The sequence below is a fragment of the Phalacrocorax carbo genome, chromosome 1 (genome assembly GCF_963921805.1).
Source record: "Phalacrocorax carbo chromosome 1, bPhaCar2.1, whole genome shotgun sequence".
NCBI classification, from domain to species: Eukaryota; Metazoa; Chordata; class Aves; order Suliformes; family Phalacrocoracidae; genus Phalacrocorax; species Phalacrocorax carbo.
The window spans coordinates 88,711,905-88,738,063 of record NC_087513.1 but is presented as its reverse complement, the minus strand read 5'-3'; the positions used below and the strand labels follow the sequence as shown (position 1 = coordinate 88,738,063).

At 47.2% G+C, this 26,159-nt stretch overlaps 2 protein-coding genes across 5 annotated transcripts in view; one reads left to right on the top strand and one right to left on the bottom strand.

The window, feature by feature from the left end:
- CFAP91 (cilia and flagella associated protein 91) overlaps nucleotides 1-5,314 on the top strand; it is a 31,616-nt gene extending 26,302 nt beyond the window's left edge. Inside the window, exons 15-18 of one of the 3 annotated variants that reach the window (XM_064465777.1) lie at nucleotides 214-362; nucleotides 1,580-1,671; nucleotides 4,894-5,005; nucleotides 5,090-5,314. In XM_064465777.1, the coding sequence (XP_064321847.1) occupies nucleotides 214-362; nucleotides 1,580-1,671; nucleotides 4,894-4,991 (339 nt within the window). In that variant the 3' untranslated portion in view covers nucleotides 4,992-5,005; nucleotides 5,090-5,314. The other 2 variants (XM_064465768.1, XM_064465786.1) reach the window with 2 other exon arrangements.
- Nucleotides 5,315-14,184: 8,870 nt separating this feature from the next.
- Nucleotides 14,185-26,159, bottom strand: part of GSK3B (glycogen synthase kinase 3 beta) — a 155,338-nt gene continuing 143,363 nt past the window's right edge. For both annotated transcript variants that reach the window (XM_064465752.1, XM_064465759.1), the window contains one exon: nucleotides 14,185-19,257. In XM_064465752.1, the coding sequence (XP_064321822.1) occupies nucleotides 19,190-19,257 (68 nt within the window). In that variant the 3' untranslated portion in view covers nucleotides 14,185-19,189. The remainder of the gene's footprint in view (nucleotides 19,258-26,159) is intronic.

Genomic DNA, 26,159 nt, shown 5'->3' with positions numbered 1-26,159 from the left:
GTTAATTAGTTCTCAGAAAGAACTATTAGAAAACAAATTTTTGCACAAGTTATTCTTCCCAGAAAGCACCTCTGAAACCAAATCTCAGGCTGGCCTGCCTGAAATTAAGAGTATGGTGAAAATCTGTTGTTCTTTCTTCTTTGGAAATCTGCTTCCACCACGCTCCTGGCACAGCAATAGAGAGAGGAACAAAATCTTGGTGTTTGGTTCCAGGTGGTGAAAGTGCACCAGAGCACTATTGACTCCTACTTGGAAGACATTATCCTGAGTAGCATGGAGAACACAGCTGAAGAACAAGCCAGGGAAGAGATTCAGAGAAGGGCTGTAGAAATCAATGACATTGCTTATGAAATGGAAAGTCGGTACGTTATTAAATGGCACATTAGAGGCTGTTTACAGCAGTTTAGAATCTGCCTGACCATCTGCATCTGTGGTTACGTGTATAATCTAAGACATGGGAAGGGCAGAGCAATACTGTTCGTGATCACTTCATTAGTGTGACTGCTCTATGGGAACCACACTGTTACTACCTGGTACACACATATAAATCCATCAGAGCCTTATTTCTATACAGCATAAGCCAGATTCCCTTTGCAAATCACTCGTGGGATCTGTGAATCACCCTTTTTAGACTTCTCCATGCCCATGTGATGCTGTGACTGAGCTCTAAGTGAATCTGGGAACTGCCTAAAGCAATACCCATTCATCCTGGTCTTTTCATTTATTTACACTACTACAGAAAATCCGCTTGAAAGAGATGCTAAAAGATACAGCTATACAGCAGCCTCTCATTCTGGGGTGGCTGGTCTTTAAGAAACTGCCAATTTCCATGGGGGTCAGTCATATTGATGGCTGCCTGACAAGGCACTTTGAGTAGCCTAAGTTGTTGAGAACACCACAGTCTTGTGTTTGGCTGGGCATCAGCAGTGAATACTTTTTAGGACCTGCCAAACCTCCAGTTCAGTTTCTATGCTCTCTTTTTGGAATTGAGCCATAAAAATCCCAATGACACAGTGACTCTCCTATGGTACTGCAGCTGTGTATTTTGTAACTAGATGAATACAACCAGAATGTTGAAATCCTTGGGGAGAATGAAGCGTAGATAATGCATGCAGCCCCTGGGCCAATTGGGAACCCACCAAACACTGGCAAGGAAAAGAGCATGGGGCCCAGCCAAATGCAGAGTCACAAAAGGGAAGAATTTAGCAAACTCAGCAATGGGCCAACAACTAAACTGACAAAGACGCAAATCCTCAGAGGTATCTGCGTGTCTAACTCAGTTTGTCATCAGTGAGAACTGGGCTCCTAAATACCTTTGAGGATAAGGAGTCTAGGGTGATCTTCTCCCTGGAAATATTGCTTTCGAATGCAGTATTGAACATGTTGGCAGTGTGGTGCGAAGGGGAGTAGTCACGCTGTCACCTATCTGTAGCATAAAGAGAGACCCAGCTGGCAATTACTGCCACGATGATACACTCCCTTGAAAATAGTGAGTATGTTTACAAGGGAGTCTCGTGTTTGCAGAGGTGGTCTGGAAAGAAAATTAAAATACTAATACCTCTCTGCATCTGTTCTGTAGTCGAACTCGCCTACAGTCAGAAGAGATTGTAGCAGAGCTGGTTTATGATTTCCTGATTCCAGAAGCTGAGAAAATGTCTGTCAGAGAAAAAGGTAAGGAGTCCGGTAATTTATTCTCTTCGTGAACTGGTTCACCCTCCTCACCCTAGCTCACTGAAAGAGGTTCTCTGAGATTCCTCTTTTGCACTCCACAAGTAGAAAGTTAAGCCCCCCAACCCTTTTCCAGCAATTTCTCATGAGCTTTATTTAGTCTTTTGAAATGGTGGCCTGAATTCAGACCTGATGTAAATTTGGCCTGAATTCTGCAAGATAAAACTACGTGAGAAGAAGCAGTCCAGTGCACCTTCAAAAACAAACTGGGAAAAGCATTTAAGCAGCATGGCTGTGAATTGTCTATTACATGTCAATTTCTAAAAACTGTAGAAGTTTTTAACAGCCAGATTACTTAAATATATGCCATATGTGGAAGGAAGATTATATGCTTTACTATGCTTTCCCCTTCCCCCCTCAATTGGTTGAGAGCCAGAAGCAAAGATTTTAAGGTTAGCCATAGTGGCATCATGTTTTAAATAGATAATCTTGCAGTTGTAAAGGATGCTTATGTTTAGGCAAAATGGAATAGTATCTGTCAAAATACAGAGTGGAAGACCCTGGAAACCTGTGTGTTACATTGAGTATAATGAATAAATGGCTGTTCTTAACTAGGATGTTTCCACTGACCAGCACGCTCAGAAGACCGTGACTAAATCGGCCACCCATGAAAAGCAGATATAACCTGAGAAAAGCAATTGTATCACAATAGAGTCTGAAGTGGTCCTTGCTGCAGTGTACTTCTCTGACTTGAGAACAAAGGCACTTCGTTGTTTTTTTTTCTTGCTTTGTGAATGAAAACACAAACACTGCAAACACATTTCGTGGTCTCTGAATTGTGCAAACATTTTTCTTCCTAGTTTGTGTATCTGTCACATCAACAGTATCTATTCAGCAGCTGGCAATTCTGCATAAGCTTAAATCAGCTCCCTTCTCCTTAGCCCTGCTTCTGCAAGCCTACCAAAGCAGGTGATGTAATTTTAGTCAATGAAGCCTGCAGCTCAGGCACTCACACACACACAGGTTAGCCTGTCTCAGAAAGGAGAACAGAAAGAGAAGACTTGGAGATGGCTTAGGATTCCGGACATACAGAGGTGTAGCAAGGAAGAGCATATGTACTTAAATGCAACAGCAGCTAATGAACAAAGAACCTCAGAAGCACTCCCAAGCGGCAGAGGAAAAATATCTTCAAAATCTGTGATAGCTACAGTGGTTTTCCTGGAAAGCAGAGCCAGACCCAGGCAAAAATTAAAGTGGATGCTGGTGGAAGAGCAATAGGTGATAAAGTACAAGAGCTCCTTCAAACGTGATCAGATGAAATTTGCCACAATATTCTTGTGACAGCAGACATCAAATGTCGGGAAGAGACCTGGCTCATACTCCTTTTTGCTATTGCTCCACGGGGTGGAGGGGATTCCACACACTTAAGAGATCACAGAATCCTACCAAATGTACACCCTGATGAGCACACCCTGCCGTAAACCTCCTGCACAGTGATACCTTCAAGTGAGACAGTTTATTCATTACAAAACTGTGTTTTAGCAACCCACACATGCTTGAGCGTACACCTTCCTTGAAACTAGCAGGAAGTCATCTCGAGAGCACAGTTGTCTGGCCTGCCAAAGGAGCAGAGCCATGTGTAGAAAGAAGATTTGAGGGCCTGCAAGTTCAGTCTTTGCCTACACTTCAGCTTCACCTTAAACATCTCTATTTTGCCACTACCTCGTCTTTTCTTCTGGTTTTTTTTTCTTTCTCCTCTTTTTAGTCGCATTCCTATGCATAAAAGCAGGGATTATCCAATACTGGCTCATCCTGGAGCCCCCCGCACCTCACTTCTGAACCCTCCCTCATTGGAAGCAGAAGTCGATGTGCTAATGTGAAAAAACTTGCATTTAAAAGGACGATCACTCACCAATTTGAGCCCACTTTCTTTTAGATGGAATTCATGGTGGATGGAGGGAGGGACTGCAGCAATACCAGGGAAGTATTCCTGGTAGAGTTGATGCAGTTCATGCATACACAATTGAAGCCTAAATGCCTTGGGTGGAGCAAGCTCTCCTGGGAATTGAGAGCCGGCTGGTGAAGGTCAGCTTTTCAAACGCAAGTGAGATCCAGTTACATTCATTGTCAACAAAATGGACCTGGGAGATGGATAAGCATAAACAGGATGGGTTCGTAAGGGTTAGTGACTGAGTCAGTGACAGTAGCCAGAACTGTATGACAGTGTGCAAGGCACCAGTGGTTCAGATTCACAGTTAAACTACAGCTCAGCCTTACGACATAAACAGACCAAAGCAACAAGGAAGTCTTGGACTTTTGCAGGTTAGTGACACCATGAGAGCCACAGCTCGTTCCTGCAACATTCCCCACCCCTCCTTAGAAGCATACAGTATTTTAATCCCCATGATTGTTTACCAGCATCGTAAGTCCAGAAAGAGAAAGAGGGAACAAAGAATAGTGAGGAGAATTGTAGGGTGAATGATTTGGCTTGGGTATTTATTTCCCAAGAGGTGCGCTAGAAATATATACAAATGAGACTGGATGAAAACTGTAAAACACAGTAAAGAAAAATCCTGCAGTAGCAAAAGGGAGACGATGAGGTTGGGGACTTAATGTGTCTATACTATTTCCAAGCCTTACTTTGAACTCAGTAAGAGTTTCTCAGAGCAGACAAAATAGTAACACAGGAGAGGGCAGATTTCCGCTCCAGTCTTTCAGCAACCTGCTGCAATTAACAGACACTGAAGGAGAACTTATTTTAAAGCCTGATAACATATCCTGGGCAGTTATGCCCTAAGCTGGAAAGAAAAATTCTTTGGCTGTGTTTCCCACTGTAGGGACTAGTCTTCAAAGTGAAATGCAAAGTTGGTTGCTGCTATTAGGTGGCAGTAGAACGCTTTCAGCCAAAGTTAGAAGGACATGATTTTTTTTTTCCCCTTGAGGTAGGCTTTTCCACAGCTGCAGGAAGGCTAAACGCTGTCTCTCCCTTCTCCCCTAGAGAGAACAGTTTGCTGTACGTTTCCAACTAAAAGCCTTACCTCTTTTTATGCACAGTGAGGCAGTCCCAAAGGAAACACATCTATGCTGCTCATCAGATCATCCACAGGGGCATAGAGAAGGTAGTGGCTGATCTGGCAGTACATCAGGAGACACCTGCCAGCACGATAAAGGGAGATCCTTCTGTTGGCACAGCTAGCACAGCTGACGGCACTTGCTCTGCTCCAGCTGCATGTGAACTAGCTAAACGTCCATGCGAAGAAAGCCCGGGAAAGACAGCAGTGAACCTTTTGGATGGATCAGACAAGGACCCCACAGCCTCCTAGAGACAGAAGATGAGCCAGGTGAGTTTCCCTTCCCTTCTGTGATTTGAGCTCAGAGCATGGTGAAGGAGAGAGAAGCACTTTATGTTTACTTTTTTCAGGGCACCTAGAATGGCAAGTCCTCGCTTCCTTGGGCTGTCCCGGAATCACTCTGTATACATTTTGGTGTGGCATCCCCAGTCCAGCCCCCTCTCCAACTAGCTTTGGACCTCATTAGCTCATTTTCCTCTTCTAATTATTAAGAGAAGCTTGAGTGAGAAAGCAGTATTAGCATTCTGTTTTGTTTTCCTGGCATAGACCAATAAAGATCTGCACTTTTGATGGTATTTCCTTGCATCAATAACATTAAATGAAAAAATATTCCAGTAGTGGGAAATCTGGAGTTGAGACCATACACAGAGTATGGTTTTCTCAGGCATGTCCCACTGATTTCCTTAGTGGAGTAAAGCAAAGAGTGGCTTTCTGCATTAGCAGGGCTATTAAAAAGGGTTGAAGTTGAATAAAAACGGTCAGATCTTGCATTATCTGTTCACATAATTAGCCCTTGCATAAAGAAAAGGCGCCCTTGACCTCAGCAGAGTGGTTCCTGCCAACCAGTCAGCGTCTGGCACTAATAACTAAGGCTAGGCCGTAGCAGAATGACATGGTGGGGGCTGATGTAGCTCATGCAAAGAATCCATTAGCCAGCCCTTATGGCTTTTCCAGAAACATTACTCTTTGGGCTGACCTCTTCTTGCTTTTTATCATCCCAAAAGAGAACAATTCTGGAAAGAATCTTATTTTTCTTAGAACAGCGTTAGTCACTGTGGCTTTCCAGCTCCAGGGGACTCTGCAGAAAGGATGCTGGCTTTGCCTTGTTTGCAAGCATGGGGGTGCTCCAGCTCAGGATGTCAGGAAGCAGCAGGCTGCAGACAGGCACAGTGCATCTGATCAGAGAGCTGTCAGGGACTTGCTCAGCTTTCCAGTCTCACCTGTCAAAATTCCTGAGGTCTGTGGGTTTAGCATCTGAAAGGTACAGTTACACTGATACCAACATCAAACCAGCACCAGCTTTTGGAGGTGCAGGCACAGCCACAGCACAACACCCAAAATGCTTACTCATTGATGGCTACAACTTATGCAACAAATAGCAGTATTAGCTCTCAGTGCTAACGTGATAATGGGCTGATCTTTGTGTACTTCCATCATGTCTCTGTAACTGATAGCCCGTCCTTTGTACTGGGTCTGCAAAGCCTCAGGTAGGGTCCAGCTAACTAATCCTGAACACAGCGCTGCTCCTACAAAACACAAACCAGCAGCTGGTCAAAAATTCAGGCTCATTAGTGCATTCCTGGAAAAAATTTGCGTCAGGTTTCTGGTTTGTGCGTTGGTTTGGGGTGCAGGAGGCAGGGAGGGGAGAGAGAGTGGAGAAGAAAAGCCTGAACACCATTGTATTCTACTGAGCTGTAAATAAGAACCTGAGAGAGGAAAATGGGAGTTGCACCAAGAAACCATTGCTGGTCTCCAGATCACTGAACCGGGGTACCAGGTGACTGGTGGGGTCAGGCAGCTTCTATAGGTACTACAGAATCTGGCAGGAGTCAGAGGTGGGTGGTGAGTTTTGGTTAGGACTCTGTGAGGATGATCCTGCTAGGGTTTGGGAAAATTCTCATAGCGTACCATTGTTAGTCAGTAAAAGGGAGTATAGCAAATGTGAAAACATAGAAAGAAACACTCTCCACAGTGTGGGAGGAGAAGCTGTGCAGGGATCGGCTCTTTTGCCTCAGGCCACCTTGGACAAATTTAGCCTGGTTGAAAGGGGGGGCGTTAACATGAATCACAAGGTCCAATGTAATAAGAGAGACATGGAAAACTTGAGGCAGCAGAACAGGAAGACCGATCCATCGAGGCATATACTGTATTTCTAAGATGGTATGTTGAAATAAACATTCTCCATGTGGCTTGCACAATTTGACGTGGTTTTAAAAAGATAAGAAGTATTCCAACAGGTGCGGGAACGGCCGTAGGTTGCAGCGCTCTGGTCTTCTGCAGGGATACAGCTCTCTGTACAACAACGAGGGGGCCCGGGACTCCAGATGCTATGCACAGGCTGTGCTATAAATGTCTTGGCTTCTGTTATGATTTAAGGGACACTGTCAGGGTAAAGCCATCTTTTCCACATGACATTGCCTAGCATGTAAACTGAAGGCCAAGGCAGGATTCCTGCAGGAAACTGCTCTTGAAACTGCTTTCAATTGTCATGTGCGGTTTTTTTTCAAGCTTTGCACAATGTGCTTTGAGAAAGAAAATGAGCACAGTGAGAGGGAATTGGGATCATAAATCAACAGCACAAGAATGCACCATTCCCTCTCCTAGCGGGAGCCAGAAAAACCCTGGGGAGGAGCCCATACCCGAAACAAACATAGCAGATGCCTCCGGGGCTGCACCAATACAGTGGAGACACTGGGGAAATTCTGCTTGTCCCGCTTTTCTTTCACCAGCTGCCCGCTGGGAGGGAGCCTGGCTGTGCCGCTCTGCCGGCTTCTGCGTCCTGACAGGTGCGGGAGTCAGGCTGAGCCACATGAGCCTCTGGGGTCACTGTGCTGTGAGAATGGTGAAAAATTGGTCTCTTTGCGGCAAATGAATGAATGCAAATTGTCTTGGGTCGTCCCTGCTGATACGGCTCTTGCAGTGTGGAAGGAGGAAATCCTATTGCGAAAACTGCAGTTCAGACCAGCAAAAAGGGCTTTTGGTAGGACAACTGGAAGCCAACGCACCTTTTTTGCTGGCCACTTACTATATCTACATTTTTGTCAATATAAAAACACAACAAACCCATGCTCTCCCAGCTCTCCTGCCCCCCTGAAAATCAACATGACTATCACAAAAGCTGCTGCTGTAGTCCTGGCTGTGGTGCTGTTAAGTTCCTGCCACTTCCTGAGCACCACTCTTTTCTCCGCTCCTGGTCTCACAAGTGCACTTTGTGGGCCTCATTTCAGCCCTCACACAACTTTTGTGGGGGGAATAACCCTACAAGTATGGTCCTCACATGCCAAAGGCTTTTAACAAGGGCCAGTTGCACTAACTTCACCTCCTCCCAGTCCTGCCTCCCCTGCTTCCACCAAAATCCTGTTGATGCAACTTTTCCCACGTTTTTCTGACTGGTGGGTTAGTATCTTCTTGACATCCACCAGCCTCCTCACCTCAGCGCCCTCCAGAGTTGGATCTGGGCTTGGAAGAGGAGCTGTTGTTTCATACCCATGCTTTCCACCCCACCAGTGAGGCAGGAATTGTTTTGAACGTCTGCCAAAACTGCTAACTCCCTGAGACATTAATGTGAATGGCTAGACTAGTAAATTCAGTTTGCCTGGGACCGCTCTGGACCAAGACCCATCACAGCCACTGCTGGCAGCAGAACTGGCAGGAAAAGCCTCTGGACAGACACTGTTTGCACAAGAGAGAAAGCCCCAGCGGGTGGCCAGGAAGGGTGTACACTGAAACACGGGGAGGAGAGGCAGCTCTGGTTCTCTGCTCCGATTGTATCGTTCCTCCCCTTGTCTTCCTTTTCTCCCACAGGCTGCATCAACCCCACGCACCTCTTCCTCCACGTCCTGTGGCTGGCATCCAGGCCGCTTCTCCCGGCCTGTTCCCACATGCCAAAGCCCAATCCCTCATGTAGCGCTCGCTCAGAAGGGATGTCCCGGTCCCGTTCCCTTCCTGGGCTGCTCACCTGTATCCACTTGTTACTCAGGGCCAGAGCCCTCCCCGGCCAGCCTGGCTCAGCACACCACCCCTGACAGACCTGAGAGCGTGACTGCCTCTGCAAACACTCACCATCGCGCTTGGCCACTAGTCTATGGCTGGTTGGACCTGTTGCCCAGGCCAGCCCATGCCCAGCCGCCTGACATTTATCACATCTGGTCTCCACAAAGGGAAGCTTTTATAGTAACCTGCGCTCCTTGCCCATCCTGGAACTCCTCAGTCAGTGCTGGGCGCGGGGATGTTCATCCTCTTCCCTGGGGTGGCGGCTGGAAGCGTGCGGTGCAACCTGCAATGCAAATTGCAGTGAGCTAATTGCAGCTGCGCAGCAAGGACCCGATGCTGTTGCTCCTGGTGACGTCAGTGCTGAGCGTGAACAACACCGGTGCTCTGAATGCAGATGCAGCAAGAAGCCTGAAATGTTTAACCAGCGCTCTTACGTAGCCCCTAGACCGAGAGCGCACTAAACCTTCGCCTAAATACCCTTCTCGGCCAGCATCTTGTGACTCACCGTCTTACATTGCTAGCATTTGGAAAGCAGCCGCTCCCACCAGCGTTACGGAGACTGAAAAGCTGCATTCACTCCTCTCTCAAGTTGCTGCAGGACTGATCCTAAGAATGAATCTCCCTTTTGTTTATTACTGAGCCAGTAATAGCCAGCCCTTCCCTTTAAAGCCTCTTGCAAACACCATGTTGGTTCCTTACCTATTGAAGCCTTTCTCCACCTGCCCACGTAATATTTCTGCCTCCAGCCAAACGCAAACCATTTTTCATTGCTGTGCAGACCCCAAATTTGTTGTCTCCAGCAGAAACAGCTTCCCTTAATCAACCCATTCCTAGGCCTGGTGCCATTAAACAAAAATCTTGAAAGAGGAACGAGGTGTAACTGAGATGGCCCAAAGACACCCCAGCTGGGTGGTCCCCTTCATTTCCCGAGACTGCTAACAAATGGCAGCATCCCAAATGATATCAGTGACCTCCTCGAGCAAAAATGCCCCAGACAGCCGGGGTTTTGCCAGCAATCACCATCTGCTTCCTGAGCATTCTTGCCTGGCAAAGATTTGGTTACAGGAACGAGCTGCAGAAGGGAGGAGGAGGACATGCCTGCTCTTAGGCTGCACGAAACATAGAATCATAGAGTCATTTAGGTTGGAAATGACCTTTAGAATCATCTAGTCCAACCACTAACCCAGCACTGCCAAGTCCACCGCTAAACCATGTCCCTAAGTGCCACATTGACACGTCTTTTAAATACCTCCAGGGATGGCGACTCTCCCACCTCCCTGGGCAGCCTGTTCCAATGCTTGATAACCCTTTCGGTGAAGAAAATTTTCCTAGTATCCAGTCTAAACCTCCCCTGACACAACTTGAGGCCATTTCCTCTTGTCCTATAGCTTGTTACTAGGGCGAAGAGATCAACACCCACCTCACTACAAGCTCCTTTCAGGTAGTTATACAGAGTGATCATGGGGTACCTGATGGGGTGGTGAGAGGAGGATGAGCACCTCTTGCTTCCTCTCAAGCTCACATGCTGTTCCCACCGCCCATCTGACCCTACCTCACTCCCTGCAGCCCTGGCCTCTGACAAGACCTGCCACACGTCCCTGTATCAGCGGCAGGCGTCTGGACCCTGTGAACACTCACTATGTGGCGGTGGCGTAAAGCACAAGGTGTTCAAGCAGCAAGCTAAGATGAACAGTCCTGTTCTAACTCCTGGATTTCACCAGCTTTTAAAAGCTTTGCTTAGAGGAATTAAAAAAAAAAACCACAACCCCAACCAAAAAAACTAACCCAAACCCCTCCATAGCTCTACTTAACAACCCATTACATACCCAGACTCCAGGGCCCTGCCACTGTACACGGGGCTTCTCTGCCTGGAAGGGGCTGTGCTCGGCCAGGCAGCTCTGCCTGGGGACAAGGTTTTGTTTGCCCACGGCCACGTTTTCTCACTCTGTGGCAAGTGAGGGGGCTCCGCAGGATGCCCTGGGCTCGGGCAAGCTGCCCCCTGCGGCCCTCCTAACAGAGCACCCCAGTCACTAATGTTCCACTGCAGCCACTTGCAAGCTTCCACAAGGGAAGAGGTTGGTTGTTCTCCACCTACCTTGTCCTGGAAGACCCAGCCTTGCCTCTGGAGAATGCGAGCGGAGACGGGTGATGCAGGGAGCAGGGAATCCCTGAAAGAGAAGGCTTTAACTCCACTGCCTGTATGGGAGGCTGACCCCGCTGAATGCAGACTCTCAGGGGGCACTAGGATATATGAAAAAAACCCCATCTGTACCAGGACATCAGAAGTTAGCTGGGTGTGCAACAATATCCAGGACTGCATTCCTGCATCGACCAAAGGCATGCGTTTGCTGTGGAAGTCCAACTCTCCCTTGCAGCCCTGACCACTGTCACCTGTGCTGCCTCTGTGACCAGCACAGCAGCAGTTTGGGGGACCGGTCTCTGCTCCAAAGCCTCAGCAGTTGTACGACATTCATGCCGAGATGCAAGCCTGGGTTTCCTGCCGTGCCCTGTGTGGTGTTGCTACCTACACACCTTCCTTTCCCATCAGAGCTCGGCTTCGGCAGCAGGTCGGGTCTGACCCTTCAGCCTTTGGGCATGACTGGTTTAGCAAAGCCAGCAAAGATGGAGCAGCCCTGCCCTCACCAGGAACGCCAGCCCCAAGGCTACCAAGGGAAGATGGGACGACAACCCAGCCAAGCCCCTTCCCAGAGCCAAGGGAGGGAAGCGAGGTTCAAGACCGGCTAACGAGGTTGCGCACCATCTGCTGGGCTCGCTGTCTCCAAGCAACTGGACTCGGTGCTTCAGACGCAGACCGCGGCACTCCGGCTCTCCTGTCTGCATTTTGTGTCTTGCTTCCCTCCTCCTTTGTGGCTCTTGTTCTTCTCCCACAAAAAGCGACTTAGACCTTACAACCAGCAGCCCAAAAGCTGCCACCTTCCAGATAACAAACAGTGCCAGTAGCCCTGACACCGATGTTTAATTCCAACCCAGATGGCTCTAAGTTTGGTTGATAAAGACAAAGCACGACAGTGGAGCAGACTTTTGTACCACATTTGGCTCAGTACCGCTTTGCATTTGGATTAGCATTTTAAATCATTCAAAGGCGTCGGTGACTGACAACTAAGTGGATTTGAACCCGGGTTACAGGCAGATTTGAAAAGGTATTTTCACATGGGGAATGGTGACAGGACGACTGTTCCTGGAAGGTTGTACCAGGACTGGCTCTTGATGCTAAGATGTTTCATTATATCTTTTAAAAGGGTGATTGGGATGACACTGTAGAAGACCCATTGATAATGTTTGCAGGAATTACAACAGGAGGGAGTGAATGATAAGCCGGACAACGGCAGCCTCCGCGCAGAAGGGCGGATGCAGTCAATCCTTAGGTAAGGAGACAGAGAGGCACCAGCTGCAAGAAGCTCCCTAGTGCCTTTATTTGACACTGGGGAAACCGCTGCAGGAAACCTCTGCCTGGTTTTAGTACCCACTGCTTAAGGAGGGTGTTAAAAACAATTGTAGAGGAGATGAAATTGGAAATATTAGAAAGATGTGAAAGAGCTGAAAATCCCCTTTCAGTCAGCTTAGCAAGAAGTTTTGAGGTGACTGGGTCCCAGTCAAGGGGCTCTGACATTCACAGAGGAGACCGGAGACTGGAGCAGAGGGTTCCTACTCAAAGATGGTGCCGAAAGAGAGCCTACAGCTCGCATTTGCAGCGAGAGCAGTTCAGAAGACCCCAGTGCACGTGTGTCTAGAAAAGAGAACCACCCAAAGATTATTAGCCACCACCCCAAATTACAGAGGATTGTGATGAGGTCCCCATCAGCATCAAACTTTAGGTCAATAAACTCACCTAGCGAGGTGCTGTAGTCAGCAATGCCTTTGCAGACCTAACTGGTCACCCTTATCGCCGAGGGGCCCGACTGGCTGAGCAGAGCGGCCCTGGTCTTGGCACACGAGTTAGAGCCCGAACCCTGGTGACGTTGGACCGATGTAAGTGAAGGGACAGCAGCCAGTCACCTGTGCTGCTTCTGGGGCAGCTGGGCTGCAGACAGGCTAAACAAAACAAGGCCCGTGCCCCCGTTGGTGAGCCGGGGTGGGCTGGCACCTGCTTTGAGGGGTGCAGCTTCAGCACCCAGGAGGGGCGAGAGCAGCCCCAAGTGGCTTAGTCCAGGGGAGCCAGCGCACAGCAGCAAGCAAAGGGCGGGGGTGGAGGGAGCCTAATGCAACACGTACAGTATGGACCCATCAAGGGCATCAACTGTCCTGTCGCCACTGTCTGCCCGGTCCAGGGAGCAGGGGAGGCCTTGCTCTGCAGCAAGCGCCAGGCTTCGCCTGCTCACTTTAACACACCGACTGCCTGGTACCGGCAGCCTCTTCTCCAGTCCTGGCCAAATTTGGGCACAGGCGGCCTTTCCCCGAGCAGCCATCTGGAGGCGGCTGTCGCCATGCCCCGGCCACATGCGTGGCCAGGACGCCCCTTCTCCCTCCCGCTCCCACCTCTCCTGGAGCAGCTCTGGAGCAGAGGCTCCAGCCCAGAGCCCGGCAGCGGAGGTTTCATGGGGACGAGCGCAGCTCACGGCCCACGAACAAACCAAGAGGAGCCTCTTTGCAATATAAATTTGTTTTTATTGAAGCAGCAGTCACATGACCTCGCATCTAGCCTTTAGGATAGCGACAGAATGGATTCGGCCAGGTCAGCCAGCCCAAAAAAGGATTTAATTTTTTTTTCTTTTTTCTTTTGCGCTAATAGACATGTCATGTTTAATACATACATTATCCAGTACCGGAAACCCAACTGAGAGATAGCTACGTGCTGATTTGCTGGAGGAACGGTCCACTGGACGTGGTCTCGACAAACTTTACAGATCACCACCAAATAACATTACTAATGGGATCAAATGATTTTTAAAAAAAAACAACCCAAACCCAAACAACCATGAGTGCAGGATTCAAAGCCAGCAGGTTACACAGGTTAAGTTTGTATCTATAGGTGGACAGTAAAGGAAGATTGGTTGGTTTTAATTTGAAATATTTATGTCCCAGGGTTCCTCTCTCCATCAAATCAAATCAAACGGTATCATAGACAAGCTGGCATCCTGGAAAACAGCATGGAATAACACAGCTCATTTAAGAAAACATGCTTATTTCTTGTGGTTTTTCTTTTAATTATCATTACAAAGATTCACGTCCACCTATTCTTGCGGAGTGGAAAGAGGCGTGAGGGTAAGGAACGAGGGGTGGGGAAGGGAGAGGAGGAGGAGGAAAGAAAGGGGCAAGTTTTTGAAATAAAGACCACACACTTGATATTTTTTAAATTTCATTTCCAGGCTAACCTACTTTTTATTTAATGCAAATTACAGTACCAGTTAACTATTTCCGAACCGAGTCACACAGAACAAAACGTATTTACAAGGGAAATGGGGCGGGGGAAATAATAAAACATTAAGCATACTTTCCACAAAAAAAGTTTATATTTAAAATGAAAAAAAAAAAAAATCAGTCACAGAGGCATTCAAGTAGTAATAATGTTATACAGGTTTTGCTTTTCCTTTAAATCAAGACAGATTTGCACAAGTGTATGCAATAGTTTGTATACAACCCACAGTCCTTAATATATATATATATATATTTTTAGATTTCTGTTTTTAAGATGGAAGTGGTCACGCTAATTGGTGTGTACAGGCCCAAGTGATCCATCAGCAACACATTAATGAACGCAAATTTTACAGGCAAGCAAATTATATATATATAAATATATTTTATATATATATATATATTAAAAATAAATTGAGAAAGACCAACACAAGGAAGCTACTTTTCTCGAGCTAACCCCTTAGGTACTGTTTTCCTTTCCCGTCGTTTTGCCATTATTGCAGTGTTGCAAAACGAAGCCAACTACGACCAGAACCGGCTGAGAGCCCCATGGAAATCAGCTGCCGCCCCAGGGGTACCTGCTGGCAGTCTCCGGAAGGCAGAGCCCGGACCGAACACCCTACTGCGCTTTCCCTCATCAGCTTTGCCTCGTTCTCCGCGGTGGCTGAGGTTCCTAGTACAGGAGTACGAGTCTGACAGGCTGCTTGACTTCTACTTTTCCAAGTACTGAAAACCAGGGGGAAATTTAAGTTGCAAGTCACAGGCACCTGCCGTTATTTTAGGTAAAGCTCGGCTTCGAAATAAAGAGGACAAAGTGATTGGGGATCTTCTACCAGCCAATTTTCTTTTGCAGGTCATATTTTTTTTTGTTTTCCCTAGCAAGGAAAATAAGTTTAATATTAGAGAACACCAGCATCTTGACCGGGTGTCCGTCGGGGGAGACGGAGTGCGATCATGTCCGGCTCAGAGACCCACGCCACAGGAGGGCTGACGTAAAGGACAGATCAAGACCAGACTGGGTTAAAAACAAGCCCGAAAGAGAGTAAAAGAAGAGAGGGAGAGCTCTGAGCGGACTGTCACCAACAGCTTGGCATCACTGACCTTCGTGTCACCAGAAAGAAAGTGCAGCCTCTGCTTCACTGGAATGAACACGAGATGCTTCGAAATAAAACAGCAACCTTTGGTTTGGTAAAGAGTTAAGTGTTTTCCCATTCAAGACGATCTTATGTGGAATACTAACAAGGTAGTAAAACACAAGCAAACTAGTTTTAGAAACAAGGCCTTCGTGCTGGGCACAAGAAATCAAGAGTCATGTTAAAACTTACCATCTCAAGAAAACAAAAGTGACTCTGGGGAGGGGTGCGGGGGGAAAAAGAGGGAGAAGAGAAAGGGAACAGAAAGTCCCCCTGGCAGAAAAAAACACCGTGGTCTCCTACCGCGCGTGGCCGAAGGGCTCCGAGCGCAGCACGGCTGCAGAGCACGGGGGGTTTCCCCTCCCGGGGGATCCTTTCCGCCTGCCAGCCTGGCCGCAGCCCCCGGCACAGCCGCAGGGAGGGTGGAAAGGCTGAGCCTTGTGGAAGCTGCTGCCGCCCAGGCGACCTCCGGGCGCAGGACTAAGGGGGGAAGAGATGAGCAAAGCCTAACCGAGCCGCTCCGGCAAGTGTCCCAAGGAAACCGGTCGCTGCTAGCAGGAGGAGGAGAGGGCAGGGTGGGCAACCTGGAGACACCCAGAACAAAGCTGTGGCTCCAATGAAACAGATGATGGTGGAGACTGTTTCCTTTCGTTCTGCTACTGATCAGGATATCACCGAAACCTTACAGCACTCAGAGAGCGGGCGGCCAGGGTGGGGGGGGTGGGGAGCAAAGATGCAGGCTTGAGGTGGGAGACGTCATTATTAAAGGAAAGGGGAGAAAAAATAAAAAGGGAAATAAAATTCAAAAAATCATGGAAGCGAAGGCACTCCAAACTATATAGATACACTATACATTGCTAGAGTTATTGTTACAATAATACAGGCCGGTACCTACTGTACAGAGTTAAAACTATATGGCTTTAAAAAGCTCGTCTACATTTTGTCTGATTATTAAACAGAATCACTGCCCTGAACAGTAACTTTTTGCTCATTAATAACAGTTCCTGGGTCCACATATTTACATACAAAACAATAAAACTCAAAATTCAAAAACAACCAAAAATAATAATGTACAAGCTTGAATTTGGTGAGGAGCTTTTTTTTTGTTGGCTTTTTTTTTTTTTGTGGTTTTTTTCTTATTTACAAAAAAGGTTATTCAAAGACCTGGATCTAACTTGTATAAAAGAGTGTGTGATCCTGCCATGACCCTTGGAAAAAAAAACCCAAACAAAATAAAACCAGAGGGGCACCCCCGACCCTCCCCCCAGCCTAACACACGCACAAGACACACACAGACGCCGGCACAGTCACAAAACCAGAGAGAAAAGCTCTGAACTCCCCTCTGCCAGTCTTAAACGAAAAGATAAAATGAAAAAAGAAGAAAAGCCACATTTCCTGGCACAAGCAGCAATTTTTCTTCATTATTTTTATTACCTTTTTTTTTCCTCCTCTCCTTTTAAAGACTCAGTAATTTACTGCCTCCAAATAACAGCGTCTGCGGCCAGTGCTTCAGCAGTCTCGCCTATACAGCAGATCCACACCCTGCCACTGTCCTACTTTTGGAGCCTCCTGCATCTATTTGGATCACTGGGTCAACCAAGCCCCTCCACTTACCTTTCGGGACACTGACTAGCCGAGCTCTCGCATTAAGATGCTCTTCAGCCCTTTCTGTTAAGTCACATGTAAGGATTCGGAAAGCCTTCCGCTTCTAAACGTGGGTGTGCTTTCCTTTGCAGCCAGCCAGAATTTAATGACAGCTGAAAGCTTTAAAGCCTTCCCCCCCCCCCCGCCTTTTTTTCGTGTGTGCCCAACAGCAAATCGCCGAGGGGTAGAACATGAGCGTTTATCGGTTTCACGGTAGGTGGTCACTCTCCTCTTGAAACAGCTCCTGCCTCCCCGAAACCCCGTGTGTCAGGCAGGAGGGAGAGAGCAGGGCTTTTACATCAGTTCCAGGGCTGCCAAGAGACAGTTTCCAAAATATCCCACATCAACAGGATAAAAGCTACAAGAAGAAACGCGCTGAGGTCGTGAGCAAAACCCCAGCTGCCCCTGCAGCGGCCGAGCTTGCTGAAGCCGTGACTGCCGGCTACCCCTGGGGCTGCGCGAAGGTCCACGCGTTCCCGAAAAGCAACCGCTTGCCTTAGAGATCCGCAGGTCGAGCAACAGCTTGATAAGCATCAAAGGCGACTACAGTTTCTCTGAAGGAGGATAAGGCCGGAGCAGACACCAACAACAAGCCTACCACAAGATCAGGCCTCCAAAAGCCTCGTATCTATGCCGCTCACCTGACCCTTTCCCCGAGGAATATTGCTTTGACTTCAGGAAGAGAGATGTGGATGCTCACACACCACGCGCCATCGCGGGGAGGAAACCCGGCCCCTGAACAGATGGACTAGAACAAGCATTCGCCTCATGCTTCAGTCAGACTGTTTCGAGATCGTAGACAAAATAAAAAAAAGCAGTATTGTATCTATGTATACATGTATATATTTATATAATATATATACACACACACTCATATATAGCCAGCTTTCCTACAAGTCAGCAGGTACAAATTACTGTCAAGAGCACTCAGATGTGTATTTTATTAATATTCTACCAATGTAAAAACATAATGGCGACGTGGCAACACGCATCAATAAATAGAGATCAAAAAAAGCAAGAGGTTAAAAAAGATGAAATTAAATACAGGTTCTAGCTGTGGATTTAAAATCAGCACTATCGTAGAATGTGGCATCCTGCAAGTTAAAACTGCAGTTAAAAAAAATATTACAAAATAAACCAGTAGACTGTTACAGTTCACATTATAAACCCTGGTGTCCTTTTCCTGTACGCACCTTGGGAAAGGGAAGCCTGTTCAAATCGAGAGCTGGCGGGGCGGGGTGGGGGGGAAGGAAAAACAGAAAACGCTTTCACAGTGGCCACTTTCCAAAAAGTCCCTTAATATCCCCGGCTGGGCCCCCGCCCCCTCCGAGGGTTTTGTTCGTCCGCTCTTCTCTGCTGAAGAAGGGAGCTGAGCGGCCGCCTCCGCCGGCCGATTTGCCCTGCGCCGGCCTGCGACACGGGGCGCAGGAGCTCCGGCCGGGCAAAGGAGCTGCTTCGGTAAAGCTAACCGCTTGTGTTCGTGCATGTGTGTGTATTATATTATATATAACCCACTTGGGTAAGACTTTTCCCATAGTGAAGCTGCAGGTTTCTTCATCACTAGTGCTGTTTTTTTTAAAAACGAAAGGCTTCCACCAGCGGCTCAAGCCTTAGACACACGGCAAACCCTCCCCCCCACCCCCACCCCCAGCAACCTATTTTCCTACCACGTCGCCCGCTCCCCATACCGAGCCGGGGCTGTTCTTCAGACAACCTGGGATATGGATCCGCTGACAAGAAACGCTGAGCTCTGTCGAATGACCCCTGCTAAGCTCCCGACCAAATTCAAGCTGTGCACTACATCAAAGTCCGAAACTTCACTTAAAAAGAAAACAAAAAAAGAGGTTAAAAAAAAAAAACTTCAGCAGAGAATGAGGTTTGGGGTTTTTTTTGTTTTGTTTTGTTTTTTTTCCTTCTTTCTGTTGAGGGAGGGGGCATGAGGCAAGAGTCCTGGTTCTGAAGTACACAACAGCAAACTTCCAACATGAAGAGATTGTCGAGGGGAGAGACATTGGTGTGTTGTATTGCTCCGCTTTCCCTCCTCCCCCCACCTAGTCCCCTGCCCCGGACACCCTGCAGAGTGAGAATACAATGAAACTGGTTTGTATTTATAGATATTTTACAAGGTTAAATAAGAACAACAATAATAAAAAATTGAACACTAAAATGAACAGGTTGGTTGGTTTGTTGGTTTTTTTTTTTTTTTCTTTCCTCTTTTTAATTTTCTTTCCAAATGTGACCAGTGTTGCTGAGCAAGACTCAAATTACTGGTGATTTTTCCTGTGCAGCTGGCTGCTTGGTACCGGTTCAGGTGGAGTTGGAGGCTGATGCTGTAGCTACACTATTGGTCTGAACTCGTTCTCCTGCGTTAACATCTGCAAATGACAGGTGAGAGGAAGGGAAGAGAGAAAAAAAAACAACGAGTATTACCTCCAAAATACAGACAGGTTTGGAACAATAGCTACGACATTCTCCACGCTGGGAAACCCACAACTCCCACCGGTGCCCTTTGGTTAGGACGCTTCGGGGGTGCAGGTGGAACGGTTCGCTCTGGGGAGAGGGTGGGAGGACTGACTTTAAGCAACCCCAAGGGCTGAGGGCTGCAGGCCGGCACGCGAACACCCAGCTGGGCTTCAGCCGATTTTGCAGGGCATCACGCTGCTCACGCAGCCGTAAGTTGCCCGCTTTACGTTCCAGTAACTCTAGCGGCAGACAAGGCGCGCTGGCATCGCCAAAGCTAACCCATCAAGTATCCGTGGCCACTACAAGGCTTCATGTCGGTGCTGAAGTTTCACACTGTTCAGCCTTCTTGTAACAAAGGTGCCTGTTAACTGTGCGCGCAAGCGCAGGCAGTGAACGCGAGGAGCCTGCTTCCCTGGCAGAAATGGCTTGTGTCTTAACACGTAATCCATGCGCTTGTTGCCTCGGAAAACGTCTTTCAACTCTACTGCTTTATTCTGTGTTGCTCAACCGAAGTTGGATCTGCCGCCCTCTGAAGTGCTGAAGCAGATTAACATCAAGGCCTGAAGCCAGTGACAAGGTTTATGCAAGCCTACAACACTGTTAGAGGGTTGGGTCCCTGCAGCAAGTGGTCTCCAACACCTTCTATTCTCTGGGAGGGACAGCGCTCCGCAGAGACACAAATCACAGGATCACAGGCATCTATCAAAGTGCATTCCAAAAAAACACAGGGTTCACAAAGAAATACCTAAAGGAAATTCATTGTAACTCTGTTTTCACAGGCCACACGGATCAGGAATTTCTTTAAAAAATATTGTTCTTACACTATCAGAAGAGCTGGTAGGGGAAAAAAACCATGTACCAACTTCATGTGGAACCACCCTATGCAGTATCTATTTAGCAGGGTCACAAAAAAGAACGTGGATGAATGGTTAAACACATACACAACACAATAATATATTTTTCCCATCCTGTATATATAAGTGAGGTTTTCTACAAGATACCATCGTGCATTTCTCCCACTTAATTTAAGTAAGGTTACCTGCAAAGTTATCAATACTGCAAGGGGGGTGGGGGAAGAAAAGACTTATCATCTCAGTACAAAAGAGGGCAGACTGGACAAACAGTGCATTTGAAAGACATTGGGGAAAAGGGCTTATAAAAAGAATGGATTTACTGACCTCAGGCTGAAGGACAGTTTAACTAGCACAAATAATAGACATGACAAAGTACAGCTGATGGGCAGCGGTAACACTTCTCCAGCACAGAAGAGCTGGTGAGGCAATGCAGCCGGGCAATGCCCTACAGTCACCTGCTAACAAAACCCCTCTCCTCTCCTGCCACGTCGACTTGCCCACAGTAGGAAGTGCGGCCATGAGCAAAGGCAATGAAATGAATGACAGTCTAGAGATGGGCAGTACTTGCCGAGCGACAAATTAAATAATGTACGTAGGCAATGACAACAAAAATAGGAAATGAAACAAACAGCAGAATCCAGGAACACAGGGCAGAAGTGGGAAGAGAGGATGATGCCTCTTTGAAAAGGAAATGCTGTGAGGAGCGTGTGGGAAGAAAGGGAAATCCTCCTGTGGGCAGAGGATGCCAGAGGAATGCTCTGGGAGTCTCCTGCTCCCTTTCCTCTCACCCCAAATTAACTGCAACCCCTCCCTCACATAGGTATGACCACCATGGTAATAAAAAAGCGCATGCAGTTAAAGCACCAAGGCAGCACGACGACAGTACCAATGCTATTTGGAAAGCTAGCCTTGCACATGAGAACGCCCTCCTGTGTGGAGAATTACCTTGGAGGAGCAATTCCCAAATCCCACATGCATGCAGACCAACAACGACCACAAAAATCAAAAGTGACCCAGCCAGACAGGTAATAGTTTCCCCACATTTAACTCTCACTGTGCCTGTTCTGGATTAATTTTTAGGTATGGATACACGCCAGTTAATGCAACATCTGCCATGCCTGATGCAAGCAGTCCAGCTGGAGTCTGTACTGCTGGCAGAGGATTTCTCTGTATGTGTACAAAAAGGGCTTGTGTCTCACTTGCAGAAATGAAATGTGCTTTTTGATCTCCTATTCCTGAAGACAGCAGAAGCTGAAATCGTTATCACTACATTGCTACTGAACGGAGATAAAGAAAAGAGAGGAAGGGATGGAGCTACTTCACATAACATATGTAACATAAGCTCCTTTTCTTTCACCACTCTAATGGGGGAGTTCCTCAGAAATATATGTCACATGCTAAAAAGCAAATAAACCAGGTGATGCAGCCCAAGGCCATTTATGTGGGACTTTTCACAACAACATACAGAAGTCTGCCCAGGCTGGGACAGAGCCCAGAACCTGCTCAATGCTGTACTGGCTCCGAACCTGCAAGAAAATGCAGTATTTTGACATTCCAGCTTGTTCTTTGACTCCTCATCGACAGTGCATTTAGGGAACAAAGAGGGGCTTGTTCCAACATCTCTGCTGAAGCGCCAGAACAAGAGCACAACTGGAGTATGAGGGTCTCTGGACATTCGCTTACTACTCCTCATCATAAGAAAGCAGTATTTGGGCATTAGAGAAGAAAATCTAGACCCTCAGCAATGTTGCTAAAACACGTGCTTTGTGAAGCAGTGGCCTGTGCCACCGTGGAAGCCCTGTTGGGGGGCGAAGCTAGGAGCTGATACGCAGCTTTCAGATCTGGGACAGATGACTACACAGCAGACTGGCCTGAGGTGAGGGCAGCCCCTCTGCCCTAAGCCACCCACCTGACACCTCTGCCTGTGCAGGCAAAAAAAACAACCAACCCAAAAACATTAGGGCTTAAGTGTCAGCCGCTTCCAAAATTTCTTCCAAGCAGAGGGCAAAAGTAGATCTCATCAATGTAGAGCACCTCCTTTCCCCTCTGAGGAATGGCTCAGCTTTCTTGGAGGGTATGTGACACTCCTTAGAAACCTCCCGGAAAAGAAAGATCAGGCTACAGTTCAGAGAAAGACAGAGAGCCCGCTCGGTCTGAGAAAGCCCATTAGCACTAATGGCAGCATTAGACGGTCGGATCTGTAATGCTGACAGACTGCACCGCTCATCTGCAAAGATACAGAAACAAGACTACCAGCAGCCCAGGAGTCCTCACAGGACAGCTGAGGCGACAAGCGGAAGGAGGAGAAAAGCCCAGTTTTCCTATTGTACCTGCCGATGGATCCAGAAATCCAGGGCTCAGAGCAAAACTGGCAAGCTTAAAATGTGCCGGTTTTACTCCTCCAACTGCCATGGACTAATCCCTGTGCTGAGCTTGCAGAAGCCTGAGCAAATTGCTTGCCCCTCTCCTCCAGGTTAAGGAATTAAAGTTTTCCAAAATCCCTTCAATGGGAATACTGCAAATGCACTATATTTTTCTTTTATGGAGCACCATGGTCTCTTCCAACTGCCACACACTGGCAGGTAACACCAGCTCTAATCTGTTTTGTTGCTGGAAGTTCAGGCACACCGTCGCATTTGGGATTACACAGGATCAACACAGCAGGATGCCTAAGACGATGACCCCAGCATCCCGGCTGGCACAACTCCCCTGCAGATGGCAATTATGCTCTTCCCATCTTAATGCTGACTAACAGAGGTAACTACTGCTGCTGGCTGATCCAGGAAAAAAACCACGTAGTCACACAAGCAGATATGCTTTCAGCTTGGTGTGCATACTCCTCTCTCAGATGCTGTGGCTATGAAGCCATCCTCCTCCTCCTCCAGCTAGATCAAGTCAGCATCCACATGAATAAAGCTATGCTGGCATTTTTAATCAATGGCCAGAATAATTCACAGGAAGCTAGCGCACCATTTCAAGCAGGGGCCAGTCACTCCTATCTTCCTTTTTCCTCCGCTTTGCTCTAGGCATGCCACTAATGTGAGAGGGAATTTCTCATAACCATTTAGGTGTATTTACTAACAGCAGTTACAAGGCTGCAAAGTCAGGTTCCATTAGTACAGGGAGTCCAGCTTTACACTTCAAGAGAAGAGGAAATTTACAACAAATACACTTTTTAACACCCAAAAATTGCCTACAATAATTCCCCGGCATTTAAGATCATGATCCCAGGATTACTGATGCACCGGCCTGTTGAAATCTCCCCAGTGAATCTATCAGTGAACAAAAATCACTCGTTTTGGATAACTTTTAAAAATGCAGATGTGTGCCATATTGGTTAGGACACGGGCTAGTATTTCTAGCTTGGTGAAACCTGCAGTGTTGACGTGGTATGTTGAAAGCCAATCTTCACAGTGGTGTGGTGTTAAGAGGTGGGAAGTCTCCTGGCAAACACTACGCTGCTAGACTTTGGGCAAACAGATCTCATTTTCCTAGTTATTCTCTAACTATGACCCTGCCTTGGTGCCTGATAAAAAGCAGTGCTTTACACCTTACCAAAAAGCTAAGATTCTGACACGGCTGCATACCAACATGACAGCTATGAAAATGGAGCAACTGTCTGCAAGCAGGTAACAGCAGCCCAGCTGGATTACCTACAGTGATGAACAAGCACAGTGCATTTCCATGTAGGTGAAACCTATTCCTCAAGCTTACAGAGTAGGCAACTATGCTGGACACAGCTGTGGATGCTTGAACCTCAGTATCAGTTCTGCTTGCTAGAGGGAGACAAGAGTTACACACTAATAATGTGGATTACACTTACATATAACTTGCTTTGCGCTTTGAATTGCCTTGAGAGCTAAGTTTTGTAGCATCATCGCCACTCACAAAAGTAGTTTCTGGACTCATACTGCTTAGTCACGTGAGCAAACATTTTGCAAAAAAGCCTCCTGCCTATCGGGATGCCCTGGTTTAGGTGGGAGAGTTGCTCCCATGCTGCTTCAGCAGTTACTGAAGAACTAGAAACGTACTGCTCTGGGATGTGCAGCGGGTATAGGGAAAGCAGGGACCCCTTCCATGAAAACCTCTTGCTAAGTGTAGTGTCAGCATGCAAGGCACAACAGATTAACATAACCTCATACAGGACCTAATCCTAAAAATCATTAAATTCCCCCTGCCTGTTGTAAGAACCCCATGTGAGTAAGAAACTACAGACCAGCTGTGCTGCAGAAAACCAGAGCTGCGCATTGCCCAATACTGAACTTCATTTCACAATTTCTTTCCAAGCTGCAAGGATTTGTTTTCTGGTTTTTGAACTAAGAATAAGAGGTCCTATCCCAACTCAGTGCAGTGCTTGCAAACAGGTTTAAAAGTGTTGACATGAGTAAGGTGGGGTTGGTTTTGGTTTTTCTTTTGGCATATGACACATTTAGGACTCGGGCTAATGCATCTTCCCCACACATGAATTCTTGGTAAGTGCTGGGTGAAAACACATTTCTTAACCCCACTAATTCCTCAAGACTTGTATCTTGGCAAAGATAGTTCCCTAAAAGGTATGAATGGGACATTAAGTGAAACAGTATTTTTCAGAAGGGCTGAGAATAATTTTCTGTGTTTGTATTTTGTAGTTTTTCAGTCACTTTTACGACTTTATCTGCTTTTTTCTCACTCGTTGAACAACAGATGCACATAAAAGGGAAACAGAGAACATGACTATTTGCAAAATACTGCCAAAGTGTACGAAACAAACATACTGAATTTGTAAATAGAAATTTTGCTTTCTCCTAAATTCAGAGCACATAGATTGTACAGGCTGTAGCTTTTATCTACTGCTACTACATTTTCAGAGAGAAGCCTCATCTTTCAAACCTGGGTGCATCTGTCTGTCCTGAAGTATAAAAACACTTTCTATACAGCACTGGTCGGACCAAGAGCATCAGATATCAGATAACTGTCCGGCATATCAACCTGCAAACGCTTTCCTGCACGTTTCAAGAATATCTTTTTAATTAGGGCACCTCCTTATCAGCTACCTTATACTGAGTAAGCGCCCTGCACCTCAAAAGGAGGTCACAGCCCTTGTCAAATAGGACTGACAGGCACGCAGGATACGGATGGCAGCACACCCATTTTGCAGCCTGCTGACTCAGGCCTGACTCAGAGGAAGCGTGCCATGTACTGAATCACCTCTGCTACATACTGCAGCACCTAGGATTTTCTCTGGGAGTCTCCCAACTGGTACTGCCCAGCTTTTAAGCTTTCAGTGGAAACAGAATGCAATATGGAGTGGCTACAGGCCAACAGCGAGCCTTTAGAAGGCTTCTGACAGAAACTTGAGAGCACATGGGAGAGGCAAAAAAGAAATTCACTCAGTGCTGGCCAAAACCCAAAAGCATCTGCCTCGTCCCCAAAGATGACACAAGCAAACTCAGGAAGAAGCAACTGCAACTACTTAGATGAGGCAGTGAGCACACTCAACTCCCTAACCAGATTGTTAAGTGCTATTGCCTTTGGGGAAAAATTCTCTCTGTCCACACTCCACGGAGGCCACATGTACTGAAGCTAGCTGTTTCTACTCTTCCTAGGCATCGCAAACTCACGCTCCAAGTCAGTGTTAATTTCAGACTGTGTGAAAGCACAGAAATTAGGTGCAAACCAATCCCCAAGGACTGCTAAAACCAGGGGAGGTAATGATTTCTTTAATAGTGGAAGTCTGAGTGAGAGGGACCAACGAACAAAACAGTCGAACGTGGAGTCTAAATGCCCTGGGTTAGGATTTGAGTTGGTGACCACAGCTAGCACCTAAATGACCACCTACCAAGAGCACGTTTCAGATGATGCTGGAACGAACCCTTACTCCCTGTTCACCCTGACTGCTGAGGCAGCTCATAGACCACAGCAGAGGGAAGGTGCCTGGGCAGGGGGAGCGAGGGTGGGGAGGGAGGGAGGCAGGCAGGCGC